General features: G+C 30.9%; 2 protein-coding genes across 2 annotated transcripts in view; both read right to left on the bottom strand.

The window, feature by feature from the left end:
* The window catches only part of LOC149908397 (uncharacterized), a 37,347-nt gene extending 18,483 nt beyond the window's left edge, over positions 1–18,864 (bottom strand). The window contains exons 1-7 of the mRNA XM_090101850.1: positions 18,705–18,864; positions 14,351–14,497; positions 10,933–11,009; positions 10,120–10,210; positions 4,002–4,193; positions 3,380–3,576; positions 2,599–2,772 (exon numbers count right to left, since the gene is read on the bottom strand). Coding sequence (XP_089957976.1) covers positions 2,599–2,772; positions 3,380–3,576; positions 4,002–4,193; positions 10,120–10,210; positions 10,933–11,009; positions 14,351–14,497; positions 18,705–18,718 — 892 coding nt within the window. The 5' untranslated portion in view covers positions 18,719–18,864. The remainder of the gene's footprint in view (positions 1–2,598; positions 2,773–3,379; positions 3,577–4,001; positions 4,194–10,119; positions 10,211–10,932; positions 11,010–14,350; positions 14,498–18,704) is intronic.
* Positions 1–19,750, bottom strand: part of CREG (Cellular Repressor of E1A-stimulated Genes) — a 188,776-nt gene that overhangs the window by 58,207 nt on the left and 110,819 nt on the right. The gene's annotated exons all lie outside the window — the stretch shown is intronic.

The raw sequence follows: 19,750 nt of genomic DNA, 5'->3' as shown, positions 1-19,750 counted from the left end.
TCTCGATTTCCGACAAAACTACAAGTCCTATAGAAAAAAGTTCAATGGCAAAGTTGTAGGTAATTAAAAGTTCTACAACTTTTGTATTCACAATTTTTTCACATAACCTAAAAATTTTGGTGAAAAATTCAAAAAACCAAGTTTTTTGTCTTTTATTTCTATCTACTTCAAAATTTATTTTTTTTCTACGAAATTTGGTGGAAACTTACTTTATTATGTCCCAAATACACTGTAATTTATTTGATTGAAAATATTTATTTTTTCGCCTTATTTTGAATTAATACCAAAAAAACAACCTAATTTTCAATCGAAAAGTCACCCGTCAAAATATCAGCTTTTTTCAAAAACTTGGGGTGCCTTTTATTCATTGAAATCTCTACTTTCATATGGTGTAAAAAAAATAAACACCACCATAGTAAATGTTCTCAGGAAATGCATACAAACAGTCTGAAAATTAGCTTTTACTAAATCAGGCACAATTCTTGAACTTTATATCTTCTCTTGTATCGGCTTTTCGGTAATATTTCAAACGAAAAATAATTATCTGTTCTAAGTTTAATATTTTACAGCATATTCAAAAGCAAAATGATGTCGATAAAAACATTTCAGGTAGTTCGAGAAGTGTGCCTGATTTAGTAAAAGCTAACTTTCAGACTGTTTGTATGCATTTCCTGAGAACATTTACTATGGTGGTGTTTATTTTTTTTACACCATATGAAAGTAGAGATTTCAATGAATAAAAGGCACCCCAAGTTTTTGAAAAAAGCTGATATTTTGACGGGTGACTTTTCGATTGAAAATTAGGTTGTTTTTTTGGTATTAATTCAAAATAAGGCGAAAAAATAAATATTTTCAATCAAATAAATTACAGTGTATTTGGGACATAATAAAGTAAGTTTCCACCAAATTTCGTAGAAAAAAAATAAATTTTGAAGTAGATAGAAATAAAAGACCAAAAACTTGGTTTTTTGAATTTTTCACCAAAATTTTTAGGTTATGTGAAAAAATTGTGAATACAAAAGTTGTAGAACTTTTAATTACCTACAACTTTGCCATTGAACTTTTTTCTATAGGACTTGTAGTTTTGTCGGAAATCGAGAGATACCATTTTTTTCTCTTAAAAGCTCCCCCCTCCCGCTTCCCGAACTCGGATTGACCGTAATTTATTTTTCCTTACATTTTTATCATATTCCTCTCCTTCTCTAATGGGTTTCATCCGACTGCGATTTTTTTTATCTTTTCATTATTTTCAAAGGCTTCTACCCCAGTCTAGTAGTTCATTAATTATCTTTGTTTTTGATTGATAGTCGCTGCTAAAATGACAAAAAGCTCTATACCGAAAGCTCGACTTTTGCTACGCATTCGCTATTCGCAAGGACATGGACAGGAGTTTGACAATGATATATTGACAATTACTAATGCATTACATATTATAATCATTATGCAAAAGATAAGTATGAACAAACTAGCCCTATCGCAAGTGATTTATATTCATTTGTGACCTATGTCTGTAAATGTTCGCATTACCCACGCATTTCTACAGTTTTGTTACAATTGTTGAGCAATCGATTACAATTTGTTTGCGCCTACGTCTATGACTACATGACTACCTCTTTGGTATACCAAGCTATGTACAATGATTACCTATATAGCCTGAGTTAGTAGTAGATCTATTCTTTTTATCCCTGATTTGTATTATTACTTAGGTATTAGTTCTTGAAAAGATACGCATTTTAATGAAAAGGGAAAATAATAAAAAAGCTCTAAATCTGGGTAAAGAAAATGGATTAAAAACGGATATGAAATGTAAGAATCTAACCTCTATGTCATAGAAACGTTTAACAGTTATCTTATACATAATATATGTAATATATTTACAACAATGTATTTTAGTATAATGATGTAAATAATGTCCCATTATCATAAATACGTCGTAAATTTAAGCCTCAATAACCCACTTATGTTCTATTATAGAATGTAAACAAACAAACCCGCATATCTAATCGTAAGCTCGAAAACATGTGACATTTATTAACTAGCTTTACTGTGAGAAGAAATTTAATTAAAACAATTATAAATTGTTTTTAAATATGTCGATAAAATACTTGAGATAATAGTATAAGGTGGTATGAGTAGGTAATATATCTATAGATAAATGGTAGGTAATGTTTTTAATAAATTTTCGATTTACTTTCGAATTTTTTTTAGCTTTCTATTTTGAACAAACGTATGTAACGCACTTCCTTTGCTCAAACTTTATATGCAAATGAATCTGATTATCTTTAAATTCGTGGGAGTTTTGAAAGTGTAGCACTATAATTAGGTACCAGACATTGATTTTATCTAGATAATGAGTTTTATTTTGTAAATTAAAGCATTCTAGTAGTTTTATTTCGCATTCTATTTTATGTTTGCAAATTATTAGTTTGAAGCATGAATTAAATGCTAGTTTCAGATTTATTTTAAAAATGATGTATGATTTGTGGATACTATTTTAATTTAAATATCATAATAACCTAACCATTTTATCCCTAAAATTCTTACGTTGTCTTTTGTTTTAATTTTATAAATAGGTAATCATTTAATTATTCAACTTACCAAGTTTACAGCCAGGTCTTGGCGAAGGGAAGCCCCTGACAAAGTCGATACATTTAACTCCAAAGAGGCGGTAGAAATAGTCGTCATCGGGAATGCGAATTTCATTACAATACGGGTGTTTGAGGTGTGGTGGTCGCTTGCAGCACTCTTCTGGGTCGTTACGGTTTATTGGGTCTGGAAATAGTTGTTAAATTAATATTTGTATAATATGAATTTAATATGTGTCGATATTTTGTACTATCAATAGATATACATATATCACATTTCATCAGAAAGCTTTCATCGTGAGCTTTTATTGAATGTTATTTATATTTGAAACAAATGATACTGAATAATCTTATAATAATAGTTTTAAGTATATTGGAGTATAAGTGTTCAGCTTGAAACATGATCTCGTCGTATTGTATTTTTAGTATAACGAGATGAAAAACAATAAATCATACAAATTCTTGTTGCATTAAAATACTGTCGCATATATAAAATACAAGCTTCCGCCCACGACTTTGTACGTGCATCCCCGTTTTCCCCTGTTCCCGCAAGGATTTCGGGAAATCCTTTCTTAGCGGATGCCTACGTCCTAACATCTACCTGCATGCCAAATTTCAGCCCGATACGTCCAGTGGTTTGGGCTGTGCGTTGACAGATCACTACATCAGTCACCTTTGAGTTTTATATATGTATATAGATTATAATAAACTCGCTAGCTAGCTAGTGCTAGCGTGTATTTAAACAACTGGAATCTCTTCATTTCACACAATTAAACACTAAAAAGCGTCCTTACCAAGCGGCGTCCCAGTGAGCGTATAGTCGTGGTCCATGAACTGTCCCCAGGCGATCACCATCACAGTGCCCGCGTGGTCATGGAACCCGTCGTCTGGGTGCATGGTGCGGGACACCACACGGGAGAGGGGCAGGTCGTGCCCGGAGTGCGAAATGCGAGGCGCGTTGATACCGTCCGCGAAGAGCGGACCGATAAGCCTAAGGATCGATGTAAAAAGAACTTATGAAATAGATATATAAACTCAAAAGCTTTGTTTTATTTGTTTAGATTGTATTCAGACCCTTTTACAATCAGGATTCAATGGATACTTAGTACGTTTTATTAGGTAGGTGCAACATGGGATTTTGAAAAATTTATGCTTTTTATAGGGATGGTTTAAATGTACATGTAACATTAATTAAGCCCGCTTTAGCCCGCAATTTCACTAATCTGGATGAAAATTAAGCATGTTAAATCCCAGGCTGATTTATTTTTATCGTCCATCAATCTAATTTCGTGGAGTACTTTTTCGTTGTAGAGCATACAGGAACAATTAATATTAAACACACAAAACCCAATAGTTATATTTTCTAATACTATAGGTACTTACCTTAAATTAGTAACAAATATAACTTAATATTACCTCTGGAAAGGAGCCATAGTAGCGCCCCAAGTGGGATGCTGCAAGTTGTTACACAGACCATCCAATCTACGGTACTTGCCGGCGCGGCACTCAACATGAGAGAAGACTGGAGGACACACCTCACGAATGAGGGTTCGAGAAGTGTCTATGAGGGGTAGACCCTTCTCTATCTCTTCGTAGGTAAGGCCATACCTGTAAAAAATGACTTGTTAATTTTCTAAAACGTGCTGTAAGCAAGTTGTTTTATGCTATTTTTTGATGTTTGCTTGCTTTCTCACCATTTGTTTTAATAACTTAGTTTTTGTAATACTTAGATCATAAACATTTTGTTAAGCATTTGGTACTAGGTACTTCATTAAATTGCCATATAATAAGTGTTATCGATTTCCTTGCATTGTAAGGTCCACTTGTGAGATACAGATGTATAAAGTATAAACATACATAAAAACATAATTCCATTAAAGATTATGAAAGTTGTTCCTTATGTAAGATTCTAAAACGTAGACTCATTATAATATATTGGCTATTTACTACGTTACATGATAATACATGAATGTAGAGTGCTAATTTGTTACATCATTAAGATCGTTTTTCTGCGAGGTGACTGAGTTCACCATTATATCAATAAATAATTCAAGATTATCGCAACTCATTAATCTTTTCTTTTTACTTTCAAATATTTAACACTCATTAGATGCAATCTCATTAGTTAGTCTCAAATAGTTAAATCATTTGTCTGTGAAATGCCAAGGTCAAAACTCTTAAACATTAAAATGAAATATTATTATCATGAAGCAATTCATACTACGCTACTAATTACCACTTGAGAAATTATGTTAGTATTGCGAAGTATGTATATGGATTATCACTATCAGTATCGTTCTATTTTACTTTTCATTGCTCAAAGAATAGGGTACAGAGTGGTATTTTATATCTATTATTGGCCGTTAATTCAAATATGAAATGCCGTGATGATTTTTGCGATGTTTGGAGCTTTGTCACTGAATAATTTTAACTCAAAGAAAATTTAGTTTTCAGCATTCTGCGTCCCGTGAGGCGTAACTCATACTAACTTTATCAAGTCTTAGTAAAATGTATAATTACTTTAATTTGTTTGATAAAAGCATTTAGAAGAACTTAATGATATCTATTATATCAAAATGAGTAAATGGTTTTAGATGATTATAAATTTCGCATAATTTGTAACATCATGTGTCCGTCCACGTTGTTCATATGCCACGTTAAAATTACTCAGAGTTATCAGACTAATAGATCAAGAGCCCACGACGGCCAGACTTTCCTTTCTTTCGGAAAGTTGAAAGTTTATCTGTATATGTCTCCTATACAGATAAGAACGACCAGCGACTATCAAGTTTGGGTTGTGGTTACTTTGGCAGGAAACAGGTAGTGAAGGTGTATAAAATTGTACCTAACTTTCATTATAGTTTAAAAGCTAAATTTTATATATGTTACTTGGGGACCTATAAAAAGACATTACCTTAAGAGCCAGACAGTTTTCATGGTTCTTACATCTAGCCAGACACATTTAAAAAATAACTAACATATCATCAAATTCACATAACTACCTAAAAGCGTAACAAATATGAAATAACCCACTAAAACATTAGTTAACTTTAATTATTAAAAAAATAAAAGTATAATATATAAATAATAAAGTTATTACTTACCTTTTACGGGGGTTTATGTTGATGAAATTTCACGTATCTCGATGACACAATAAAAAAGTCATCGGGATACGTGAAATTAAATCAACATAAGTCTAAGTAAAAGATAAGTAATAACTTTATTACTTATATATTATACTTTTATTTTTTTAATAATTATAGTTAACTAATGTTTTAGTGGGTTATTTCATATTTGTTACGCTTTTAGGTAGTTATGTGAATTTGATGATATGTTAGTTATTTTTTAAATGTGTCTGGCTAGATGTAAGAACCATGAAAACTGTCTGGCTCTTAAGGTAATGTCTTTTTATAGGTCCCCAAGTAACATATATAAAATTTAACTTTTAAACTATAATGAAAGTTAGGTACTATTTTATACACCTTCACTACCTGTTTCCTGCCAAAGTAACCACAACCCCAACTTGATAGTCGCTGGTCGTTCTTATCTGTATAGGAGACATATACAGAGAAACTTTCAACTTTCCGAAAGAAAGGAAAGTCTGGCCGTCGTGGGCTCTTATATTATAAGACTCTTCTTATACGTGCTATGTAATTAATTTATTTTGTAAGTATGTATGTACCTACATTAAATTGTTTCATAATTTCCCTTTACTTTTACTTCAGAAGGTCAATGTCTTTTTTGAGATCTGGTTCAAGGCTTCATAATCAGTTTATGAGCCGTGTTGAGTTATTAATTTGTTAATTTAATTTATTTGGAACGCATGTGTAGAAGGTGTGTCAGTGACGTAACAATAGTAAGGCAGGAGATAGAGAAATATTGTATTACAATTATTTTATAAGTATACATAACCTATAAACATATAGAACATTTAGTCTGTAGTGACTAGTGAACTTTACATAAATATGCCTTGATTTGCCGTGTGTCTATGAAATTGACCACTGCATTAGTCAGTTAACAAATAATTTTGAAGTAAGAGCATAAAAGCTTACAAAAAAGACTCGACAAAATACTACGCAAGATAAAATCATACAAATTATCAGTAATTATAACGCAATAATATTAAGTGAATTTGGTAATCTATTTATAGCCCTTGTGGTTGCAATTATTTGTAATCTGCGAGAGTTATATTGTATGAAATTACTTTTGCAAAATTCAACATATTTATAACTTCCATCGTATCAATATTTGCACTTTAAGCACTTGTATTAATTTGCTTATTGAGTTAATAATAATATGCTGAGTTAACCATAAATGATTAGGTACAGTTTACCGAAGTATCTTATTAAACGTATTCTTTCAAAAGAAACTTATAACTTTGTTGTCCTTATTAGCATTAAGATGCCAAAAACTGATAAGCGTGTGCTACGTAACAGCAGTGCTTCTTGTTAATCCTGATAGCATTCATATAGCGATTATATTTTGAAACAATGGTCGCACGATCCAGACACTAGACCTAGATATGTCAATCAACTGCCCACAAAGACATCGCATATCATGACCTTCAATACACGATAAAAGTATTTTAATTTCATAATCCACATAACAGACCTTGCGTTTGAGATTTATGAAGTATGTACCTACTGTCGTAACGAAAGGGTTTGTTCAAGTTGTGAAAGCTCTTGCCAAATTTTTGGTCGTTAGGAAAATTTTAATTAGTATTTAGTACCTACATTGCGTAAGTATGTTGTTTTAAAGTTTACTGACATATGATTTAAATATTTACGTAAACTATTAGTAAGTGAATGGGTACATAGTACGAGAAATCAACACTTGTTGAAGAGGTCAATGTACGTTCACACGCTAAATATGGATCGTATCATTGTATATCACTTACCTACATGGAATAGTTTGTTATTTAGCTTTTCCATTTCGTTCATTTGTAAAACACAAGCTAAAACACAAGATTTTTTAACATTGTATGTGATTTTTTATTTATTTATATAAACGGAAATTTATCAACTTTCGTACCAAACTGCGATGGCACCGCGCGTAAAATTGTAAAACATACTGTGAAAATAGGTGTTCAAATCGTTATAAAAATCGATTGGCTCAGCATTATATCAATAAATACAAAAAAAGAAGATTGATTTAATATTAAAAATAAACGTCTTATCTAAAACTAGCGTCACTAAAAGCTTATAAACATGCAACACATTTATTACAATAAAAAATGTATCGAAGCCTAATTTGGCATGCACGCATTCATCATTCAGGTGTGAAACATTTAATGGTTAAATTAATTATTTAATGGACACAATTTGTCAGCTGATACTCATTTAACGAAACTAGTCCATTTGATATAATATAAGAGCCCACGACGGCCAGACTTTCCTTTCTTTCGGAAAGTTGAAAGTTTCTCTGTATATGTCTCCTATACAGATAAGAACGACCAGCGACTATCAAGTTGGGGTTGTGGTTACTTTGGCAGGAAACAGGTAGTGAAGGTGTATAAAATAGTACCTAACTTTCATTATAGTTTAAAAGTTAAATTTTATATATGTTACTTGGGGACCTATAAAAAGACATTACCTTAAGAGCCAGACAGTTTTCATGGTTCTTACATCTAGCCAGACACATTTAAAAAATAACTAACATATCATCAAATTCACATAACTACCTAAAAGCGTAACAAATATGAAATAACCCACTAAAACATTAGTTAACTATAATTATTAAAAAAATAAAAGTATAATATATAAGTAATAAAGTTATTACTTATCTTTTACTTAGACTTATGTTGATTTAATTTCACGTATCCCGATGACTTTTTTATTGTGTCATCGAGATACGTGAAATTTCATCAACATAAACCCCCGTAAAAGGTAAGTAATAACTTTATTATTTATATATTATACTTTTATTTTTTTAATAATTAAAGTTAACTAATGTTTTAGTGGGTTATTTCATATTTGTTACGCTTTTAGGTAGTTATGTGAATTTGATGATATGTTAGTTATTTTTTAAATGTGTCTGGCTAGATGTAAGAACCATGAAAACTGTCTGGCTCTTAAGGTAATGTCTTTTTATAGGTCCCCAAGTAACATATATAAAATTTAGCTTTTAAACTATAATGAAAGTTAGGTACAATTTTATACACCTTCACTACCTGTTTCCTGCCAAAGTAACCACAACCCAAACTTGATAGTCGCTGGTCGTTCTTATCTGTATAGGAGACATATACAGATAAACTTTCAACTTTCCGAAAGAAAGGAAAGTCTGGCCGTCGTGGGCTCTTGATCTAATAGTTCCGCGTCGTGATTTAACTGTCCCTGAGGGCGCTTGTGCACTACAAGGAATTTTACTGTCCGGCATTCCGATTTTTTACGGTCCGGTTTGGCATGAAAAATCCGATGAATTGGCTTGTGCACCTGTCCGTCTTTACTCGGATCAGTGCGGTACAGTTCAAGGAAGTTTGGCGGTAGAATGCTATCATATTTTTTTGCATTTTACAAGAAACGAGTAAAAAATATAGAAGATGAAATATTATATTACTTCGTAAGATATATTATTCTATAAAAAGTAAAGTTCCGTAAGAGATTTAAAATGCGTGTTTCACTTATTTATTTTAATCGGTGACGAGGAGCTAAAGCTATTCCCACTTGAACTTTAACTTACCAACACTTACTTAGATAATAATTATAGGTCAATGTATATAAAAATAACAATACCGACTTTTCAAATCACATTGTCAGCTAAAAGGAAGTAAAACAAGAGTTTGCTTTCAATTGGCATATGCTGTAAAAAGAGTAAAATCCAAGCAAGTGGGCATTCGAAAACAATTATATGTACAGCGACTCGTAGACACAAAAAACCATCCGGAATAGGGAAAAGTGAAATGTCGGACGGTAAAATTACGTATAGTGGACAAGCTAGCATTTAGATTAATGGCGGGCCATACCGGACCGTAAAAAATCGGAATGCCGGACGGTAAAATTCCTTGTAGTGCACAAGCGCCCTGATTTGGTTATAAAAGCACGGATATTAGTTGAAGATCTATATTCTATAGCATTAGGTATATTATCTGTGCTGAAGGTCAACCTTGTGGTCAAAATCTAATCGGACCAATCAGTACAATGTACTCATTATGTAGCTTAAAGGTTATACAACATTCTAAGAAGAAAACTAACAATAGATAATGAATGAATTATTTAGTAATAGTAGATATTAGATTATATTAGGTATATTAATAAGAGCGTTTGTACGATTTTGATTGAAGGACAGTTTGAAACTATGGCATAATTTGAATCATTGAATTATCATAACCATTTGTTAAGTACATATATATTATTATAGATATTGGAAAGGAAATTATTTAACAGCTTAGAATATCTACCTTTATCAAGGATATATGTATATCCTGTTACTTCAAATATCAAATAATAAATATAGTAACGACTTTGATAAATTATCTTTGAAAAAATGAAATGTCATCGCATTCAAAAATCAAAAAGTAAAAGTGTTAGTTACTTACGTGCGGGCTAAATTGGTAGAAATGTCAAGAATAAGTTCACCCACGCTCGCAAAATCTTCGGCGTGCCAGTCACCTTTGGGTTGAGATACCACTGCAAAAAACAGTAACATTATATTATGTATTGTACATTGATGTAGAGCATTTCAATGTCTTTATAAAATGCTGTATATATAAATATATCTAGTCTATATACAAAATCCTGTACCGAGAGATTAATTAAAAAAAAATATGCCAAAAAGCCATCTACATAATATAACTTTTTCCAGTTATAATTAGTATATTCTATAAAATTCAATATGTTCAAAATGTTGGTCGACTGATAAACGCTATTAATTTATTGGTGAATAATCTGCAATTAGTGTCTTAATATTATAATCAAAAGGTTACTGTATAGCTGTTAAATTACTAGTAATTTGATTGGACCTGGGAACGCAAATTATAGGAATATCAAAGGTTAAGCAACTTATATTTGTATGTCAAAAAATGACCGGTACTCATAACTTTATAATTATATTATTCTCAATATATACTTATGTTGAAAATGTTACCCAAATGTTAGCAGGTCATATAATTTTTCGGCTAAATAGCATGATAATCATGACCGAAATATTTTTTTATTACAAAGTTCATACTTACAGAACAAAAAAGTAAAAGACTCATTAATTAAAAAATATACAATTTACCTAAAATGTTACGAAAGTCGGTCACTGGATGAACCCAAAGGCAAAGGTTAATAACCTGTTGTGTAAAGGTGTGTACAATAAAAACATGACAAAAATAAAATGGTAAAAACATAAAATAGCAAAAACTTACATATCCTCGTTCTGGCATCAAGATATGCTTGGTTGATGGCTTCGTAAGTAATGCATGTATGTTGGCCGTCGTACGCGCTGCAACAAAAAGTTAGATTATAGCGTTTACTGCAGGACTGAGGTAAAATTTGTCTGTTTAGGGGAACTAATAACTATTGACGATAGGTTTAATTAATACAGAAAATAAACTACAAATTAAGAACTTTGGGACATTGAGATACGAGGCAATGACCTTTTTCACAAGCAGGTAAGTACCTAAAAGTAGGGTAAACGTCATAATAGAAACACAAAAATAAATTGGGGTTAAAATGTTTATGCTAATCAAAGGCTGTAGAAAAGCTAATAAAGCTAATTATGACTACAATTATACGGATATTGGAAAGATAACTGACCACATTATTTGCATAACATAATAGGAAATTGTGTCGTTAATAAAAATATAACCAAATATATCTGCGTATATTTTTTTATTTCGTAAAGCTGTTCTACATACCGAGAACATGAGTCATTAGCATAAATTTTAAGAAAATATATATTTTTTATTCTATTGGTCAGCGTGCTTTTTTTGTAAAATTATGATTGATTTTTAAATTTTGTATTAAAAAAAAAGCAAATATAAATACAACGTGTCATCGATATTAATTATTATACATAATACATAGTATGTTTTGGGTATTTATTTTTTGATAAACTTTTTCTTTTATTTATTTTAGAAGGTAATCTGTGGATCATTTGATAAAATAACCATTATTAAAAAATTAATTGATAATAGTTAATTGTTATTTTAGGATGATTAAAATTATCTTTAAACATCTTAATGGATAGAAAGGAGGTACAAATCTTACGAACAAACATGTTTATAAAATGTTGAAGCAGAAAGTCTTTAAAAAGTTCGAACAAGATCTAAGTATGTAGGCTTTAAAGAAATTGGTTAGATTAGCTAGAACTTGCTAATAAGGCCCTTAGTCTAGTCTAGACATTGACGTAATGTTAAACTATTTGATGATTACCTTATTCTTTCTTGATGAACATCAATATCAAACCAATGAGTAAGTAGTAATTAAATATTTATTTTTATTCGGGTTAGTGAATCAATTACAACATAAATTACATAAAATGGAAATGTTTATGCAAAAAATCCTTTCAAAAGATTACTTGCTACATATTTATACGTTTGAAAATAATCTAAATCGGAAGCAGTCGTGGAAAGTGAATGATCGAAGCAGCGATGCGTCTTAACATTTCCTACTATCTATTACCACAGCTATTACATTCTTGTTTCCGTTATTTGATGGTTTCTCAACGGTAATATATCGCAGTAATGTGTTTGAATGTCGTGGGCAAACGAAACTAGAGGTCAGGCCGTTAGTTTGACATCGGCTGGTGAAAATTACTGTCAAGAGTATAGACAGATAGTCTTTGTTGTATTGTAAATAGAAGGTTGGAATGGTTAAGGATGAAATATGTATTATAATTATTGATAAACTCTTATTCGTGTAATTTTCTCTATCTACTTGTTTTTAAAATACAATCAACATAATAATCACAAAAATATATCTGTAACTGCAAAGAATGTTAAACTTTCTTCAAACATTAAAATAATAAGAACGAAAGCTGCAGATGGCAATGAAATGTAAAATATTGACATTATAAAACAGCTCAATACTAACATAAATAATGTAATACTCGTATCATATTACAAACTGGTGAAAACAGTTCATTTTCTGAGAGACAATTTCGCAAAAACTTGAAATGCCCGTCTGGGCTGGGCGCAGTAGGTTAATGAACCTGCACACTATTCGGATTACGATCAACTAACTAAAAAAAAATGTTTACCGTTATAATTTTTCGAAAAATAAAAATTTGACCTTTATGGGACAATGACTTGAGGCACATGACTTGTAAAGATTTTTATTAAATTGTTATGTTTTTCGTCCATGGATTATGATAAGTATAGTCTCAGGAGATGGATGGAAATCCGCCAAAAACTTTTATGAGCGCGCATAAATCTAGCAAACTAAAATGGTTTGTTTAAAATTAACTTATGATTCTGATGCTTTAATATTATTCTCAAGAAATTGATCATTCTTTCTGGTAGGTTCAAAAACAATATTTATTTGTATTTCGGCTGCAATAATATATAATTTATATTATCTTTCGAAAAGGATAATAGACAATAGACCTTTAGTACCTATTGTATCTTTCTAATAATGATTTTATCACTCTGATGCAATAGCTAAGTTCCACTTAATTTATGTCTATTTGATAAACAGTTGGCTCTTGAGCCTTTCGTACAAGCTCAGATAATATAATATACTATTAGTACCTACAAGTACAAATAACCACATGTTTTACGGGATAATGATTCCAACAAAGACGATGACGAAGCAATTTATAATTATATTTTCAGTACAAAATAATGTGCTAAAACGTAATTTCAATATGTAGGTACGGAACTTTTGAGTATGCAAAGAAAACTCGCTATGGATAAATTTAACCATCATAACCTTAATGGTTTCGGTCATGTAATCCGCCCGTGTAAAAGCACAAACTATGAAATTTATTACCACAATTATCTCATTATCAATGTAAGTACTAGTGATTTCCGGATGATCCTTTTACTGGCATTCACACGGAACCGGTCATCTCGAGGCGAGTTAGCGAAAGGATTTTGAAAGTGAACGTTTCTTGCTCGACTTGTTGCCTAATGTAATGTTCGAAATGAAAGCCTTACAGATGAGCCAGGGTTACGTTACGTCACGCTATTAAGATTACTTTATCATTTCCATTCCTTACGTAATGTGTTATGCTATAGAATTTGCCTAAATGAAATTATTCTGGATGTTGCGGTAATTGCTGTTACATAGCAACTTTTTCGTTGAGGGTCATAAAATACGTGTAATTGCATATCCTTTATCGTGTCAATTAAAAATTACTTCATGTTTTTCGATTATGATTTATTATACATGTTGCCAAGAGCGAACAGTTTGATAAGGTTCCCTATGATTTTGTTGTCAAATAAAACTGGATTGTTCAGCATGTAATGGAACCATGTCAAGTTTACGGTGTGATGCAACAGTTGGTGACAGTGGCTGACTTCCACCGCCTCTTCTAGTTGTTGACATTGGGTAGCGGCTGACTACATGACTATTGTATTGGTAATGGAGTTGTTATTTGATACTGAATTTCGCCTCGAGGCTATACATGGACGTTTGTTCGACAAAACGACGTAGGTTATAATCAATGTCATAATACAATAAGGTGGCTCTTGTATGTATAATAAAACATAGTCATTGTGTTTAGTATCAGTTCTTCAATATTATATTATGCTATATCATTGTTTTACCATTTCAAAAAGGCAATTAAACCTGAAAACAATTTATACATATATATTTTTTGGGCGAACAATATATACTTACAAGTTTCCTTTAAGCAGATTAAGGCTGTAGTCATAAGCGGAGGATCGACCCGGCCCGGTCAGGTATAACGCGCAATCATCGTCTCCATCAGCCACCAAAGGAGCCAGCGATGTCACATACGCACTAAATAGCGCTATGAATAGCGCTCTGAAACAAAATGTATTATTAAATTATGTTGAATTTAATATTCTAAATTAAAATTTGTTCTCATATAAGTCAATATGTCACCGTAAACGCATTATGGTAATTGGTAATGTTACAGCACTTTTTTCTACGTTGAATTTTTTTTAGTTGTAACTAACTATATATGTAGTTTTAAATTTTACGAGTCAAGTATTAAATTTAAATTCATTATTCAATTGAATCATATCAGAGCTTTATTCTGTGAAGTTCGTCTTTATTGTTTGTTGGTGATAAATAAAATTAACGAAAGGAAAATGAATTAGGGTGGTTGTATAAAATCGTATTACATGAAGTGTGATATTTTTGAATTTGATTTTTGCCGCAATAGTGCAAATAAGTACATTACATACTATTAATTATTAAACTTCATTGAATTTAAATATTTCAGTTAAACTAGATAATACCGCTAAGAGGAAAAATTCGCTACTTATTTCAGGTCAACCTAGTTGAAGCCTAGTGGGATTAGGACAGCGATTACGCAAAAATATTTTAACAATGATCTCTACATTAACTCTACAAATAGTCAAAAATTGACAGAGTTATACCACGTTATACGTAGTTATACCTTTGTAATCCATATTATCTTACCGCAAGGCATACCACAAATACCTCGGTGGATCTATTTGTCGATAATTTAGTCTTAATTGACATACCATCTCAAACTTTACAAGTGAACGGTTAATTAAGGCAAAGATCGTAAAATGTGATAATTATTTAAAATCCTCTGATGGATTGCATTCTTCAAACTTCCTGTTTTTATTAGTCGCAAATATATATATACCTACACAATATTTACCAGCTATTTTAATGGGTACTAAAATAAATTCAAGTAATTTATTGAGCATTTCGATTGTGCAAAAACATTTAGTAGGTCAATACTTTTATAGTTATCTTTAATTATGAAATTATAGTTATGGCGGTGGCTATTATAATTCAAGTGGTTTTAACAAGAAGCCGAGCTTTCAGTACAATTTAACAGAAATATCTTGTTTATGCATATTAAGAAATTATATGACTTTTAAAAAGATAATTAAAAAGTAAATTGATTTGATATATCTTCATTATATTTATACTAAATTACTGTGGCGGTGTAAGCAAGTATCCTTAGTTCCTTTTAATTCGATTCGGATCGAGTTATTACTGCATGAATCAACGAAAAATTTCCTAAACTGTTCCTTCAACAGTAAACACAGAACATGTTAACCACATAAGGTGGCCTAAACTTGTTTCCATTTAACTTGAAATTTATAGCACTGCCTTCGTTAAAGCAGAACTTAAAGCAGTTGCAATGAATTATTCATTTTACTAATAATTTACGAGTTTCATATCAAATAGTGTACTTGTACAATGACTAAGGTACGTATGTTTTATTGCAATGCCGTTATAGGTTCTTTTAAATCAATTCCTGTAGCGATAAAACGTATTTCTTTTTAGTTTAGTTGTTCAATACCGTATCAACTATGTATTATGTTAAAAAAATAAAAGTAAGAGTAAAACTGTTGTGAAAAATGTGTTACTTTTTGTAAGTATGTCCTTTCTATCAGAATTTTTCTTAATTAATTAAATGATTGACATATATTTTTCATAATCAACATAGAATAGGACCTATATATGACCATTTCCATTAATTTAAATACAATCCAATCTTATAAACGTTAACTTTTAAAGTTTTTAATACAACAATGAATATACCCCTAACTCCTGCGTAAAGTTATTATGCAATAATAAATTGTCGTGTCAATTGATGTGCCAGTGACCGTAAGTCTCACCAGACATCAATGCTGTGAGAAACGACCTGCACGTACCACTTACTTCCGTAACAATTACATTTCATATTTTACCACGGATGTGCGAACAATTGAATGTGATCAGGTGTGAGAATAAATTAGAAACTGCACGATTTAGCACCTTAAATGCAAACAATATATTTGATGATTGTTGATATTAAGCCTAAATTTTCCCACTCTTGTGAAAGTGTTTAGAATTTGTTATTGTATGAAATCGTTGTAGTCCTATTCATAGCTGGAGTCATAGAATGGTTTTATAGAAATCCAAATTAATAAAATAAACATGAATATTCTATTCTCAGATAAGATCTACATCGTTTATTTAAGTGCCTATAAGATTAGTTACACAACAGTTCTCACGGGGCGCCAACTTTCATCACGTAAGCCGGCGCGTGCGCAGCGAGCCCATTGTTAAATTTAAATATTTGTTATACAAACAAAAAATTAACATTGAGATGGAGTGTGGCTTTTGAACTTACAGAGTCCTAGATTTCAACTTTTTTTTTTGCTTACACAGATTCTTTAAGAATTCTGTTAGTCGTTTAAACCGCATAGCTTTACCTCACTACATCTATATTTGGGTGTCCAAAGAAAACAGTTTTTTATCAAACCGACACACTCGTTTTACGCTTATGGAATGTACAGCGATCGTAATTGGTTAAATTTGGTCCCGTCCACAGCCCTAGTGTTCAATTTCGTAACCTAATAACCTTACATTTTAACCTTGAGATTAATAGCACTTTGTAATTATGCATATGACTTATATGAGAGGGCAGTTTCATAATTTTGGCTCGTGCAATCATAAAATTGTTTAAGCAATAAAGGGCGAATGTGGTAAATACTATTTTTAAAATAAGCTACTTAGTGAATATAAAGAATACAGGAGATATAAAAATTTTCTTAATCATTAATTTCGTCGAATTCTGGTTCAAGATGAAGTACATCATTAAGATGCCTATGTTCAAACAGCAACGTCGAAATGACATAAACAAATATTTTAATCAACACAAATATGATAAGTGATAACCTAAGATCAAATTGAGATTACAGTTATGTAGAGATGTTCTGTTTTCATTAAAATTATATTGACAAACATAGCCTCTTTTTATTGATAGTGATGTCATGATCAACAATTTACGATGTTTTTAGCCATAATGCCGATGGGCCGGAATAATCGTATAACGGTTAAGTCCACGGCAGGTTAATATTATTTGAATATGTGCCAATTCCGGTTTCACTTCCTCTCTGTTTTTAGTAATATAGCCTAGTATTGGGAAATATATACGTGGTTTGGTCAAACTGGTGTCAGTTGATACTGCATATTTGTTTAGTAACTAGCGACCGCCCGTTACTTTGGCCGTATTGAGTTGCATTATTAATGAATTTAGATGCAATGTGTGCGCTGTTATGTGATAGTTTTGGCCCTAAATTATTTAGTTTACATTCGTTTATGCCTAACGCTATGACAGACCGTACGCATAGCTAGCTTGAACGTTAAACGTTTAAATTGAAATCGTAGTGTGACGGTAGAACTATAGATTATAATACTTTTACTAGTAGTAGAATATACATCCTTAGAGTAGAAATATAAGCTACTGACTTTTTTGTTAAAAGTGAAATTTATGGAAAATTTAACTAAGAAATTCTTAGCGAATATAGTTTACCCTTTGACTCGAATAAGAATTTTTAATATGATATGATTCTTTTCATTTTGCTCTACTTTGTTAAAGCCTCTTCTTCCCCTTTACCATGAACCTTCTTCTACAATTTTTTTATTTATCAACGTAATTTATCATTTTATTCAAATTTACTAAATAGTATTAATTATAAAACACAAGTAATTAAATATCTTGAGTATAATATTATTTAAATAATCTATTATATTATAATCATACAGTGTAACATTGTTGAATCATAAAGCTTAAATTCATGCACCGATTTAAACGCCTAATAAAATTTAAATTATTTAATAAGAAACATAATTAAACGAAAATGCTGTAAGAAATTACTGTTGTATTATTTTGTATTATATTTGTTAACAAGATAACACGAGTGATAAAATTCAAATTATTTTTTATAACTGATAAATTATTATTGTTACATACATTTTATATTAAATTAAGGTACTAAAATATTAATATAATTTTTGTGAATATTGACATGATTCAAATATGAAATTAACTACATTTGCTACGAGTGTAGCCGTATCGTAGGCGCTACACGCCCTATGAAAGATTTCAACGATACTGCAAATATCAAAAATATAATGTATCATAAAATATGTCATTTATTAACTTTACAATTAACCATACATAATTTTCATATTAACATTTATTTTTATTCATAAATTAAGTAAAAGAAACAAGAAAGTAAAACAAAATTACCTTGAAATCATCATAAAGTTCACAACACAGTTATCACTATAGCACAGTTACACAATTTTTCACAGGTCGTCAGTTCATTTCATGATATGTACAGAGTACAGAGGCGTGCTTCCGATGCAGCGCCCGTGTAAGCACTGTGGGCTGAGTCTCCGGCGCGAGCCATGAAGCCTCCATGAAAGTTGGAGGCACGTGATATAACCCAAGCTACCCGTTCACCTCTTCGAGTGTTAAGCTCAGGTTACCTATGCCGTAACGTAGGCTATGAGACGGACGTCAAACTAATTCATTCGAAGCGTTTATGAGGCTTTAAGGGAATGGTTTATTGTTTTTAAATAACTGATCAAAAAGGAATTATGGATTTTAGATAAGTGTTCTATACATTTTTTTTATAATTTTGATGAGCTTTCATGTCCTGTGCAAAAGTTAATATTGACTTACGACATTGGTATGCAAAGTTATCTAGAGAATAATAATAACACTCAAAACGTCAAGCTTATATTTGAAGCAAAAGTAACTTTATAAACACTCCAATCTGATTATTAATCGATTCATTTTAATAATTAACAAAAACCATAAAATTCCTACGTGAATGTCTAAATTCGAAAGTATGTATTTATAAATAAATACATTCAGTTATCCTGTTACCTAAATGGATTTTAAACATTTTTTACATTGTTATTGATTAGACAGTGAAGAAGGTCTAAGACTTTCTTTACGAAAATTAATTTTCAAGGGGATGGAATAGATTTCATGTGGTATATAAATGAGAAACGAATGCGGGATGACTAATATAAAATATGGATAATAAAAGTTACTTTCATCAAAATTCATTTATTTCATAATGTATATTTCTCAAATTGTTATCTGGAAATTTAAATAAATTAACGATTCAGATACAGATTGCATAACATTTAAATTTAAATTACATTAAAATTACAAAACATTAAGGCTGCAGTCTAGCAAAATTGCGTTTTCAACAAGTTATTTGACAATTTTTTCCCGGCTAATGAAATGATAAACTGAATTTTTTTTTCTTGTTTATCAAT

The sequence above is a fragment of the Colias eurytheme genome, chromosome 5 (genome assembly GCF_061535395.1).
Source record: "Colias eurytheme isolate Ceu_HAF_F1 chromosome 5, ilColEury1 Martin Lab GWU primary, whole genome shotgun sequence".
In the NCBI taxonomy this organism is placed as follows: Eukaryota; Metazoa; Arthropoda; class Insecta; order Lepidoptera; family Pieridae; genus Colias; species Colias eurytheme.
Note: the sequence above shows the minus strand (reverse complement) of the source record. Positions and strands in the feature narration are given on the sequence as shown.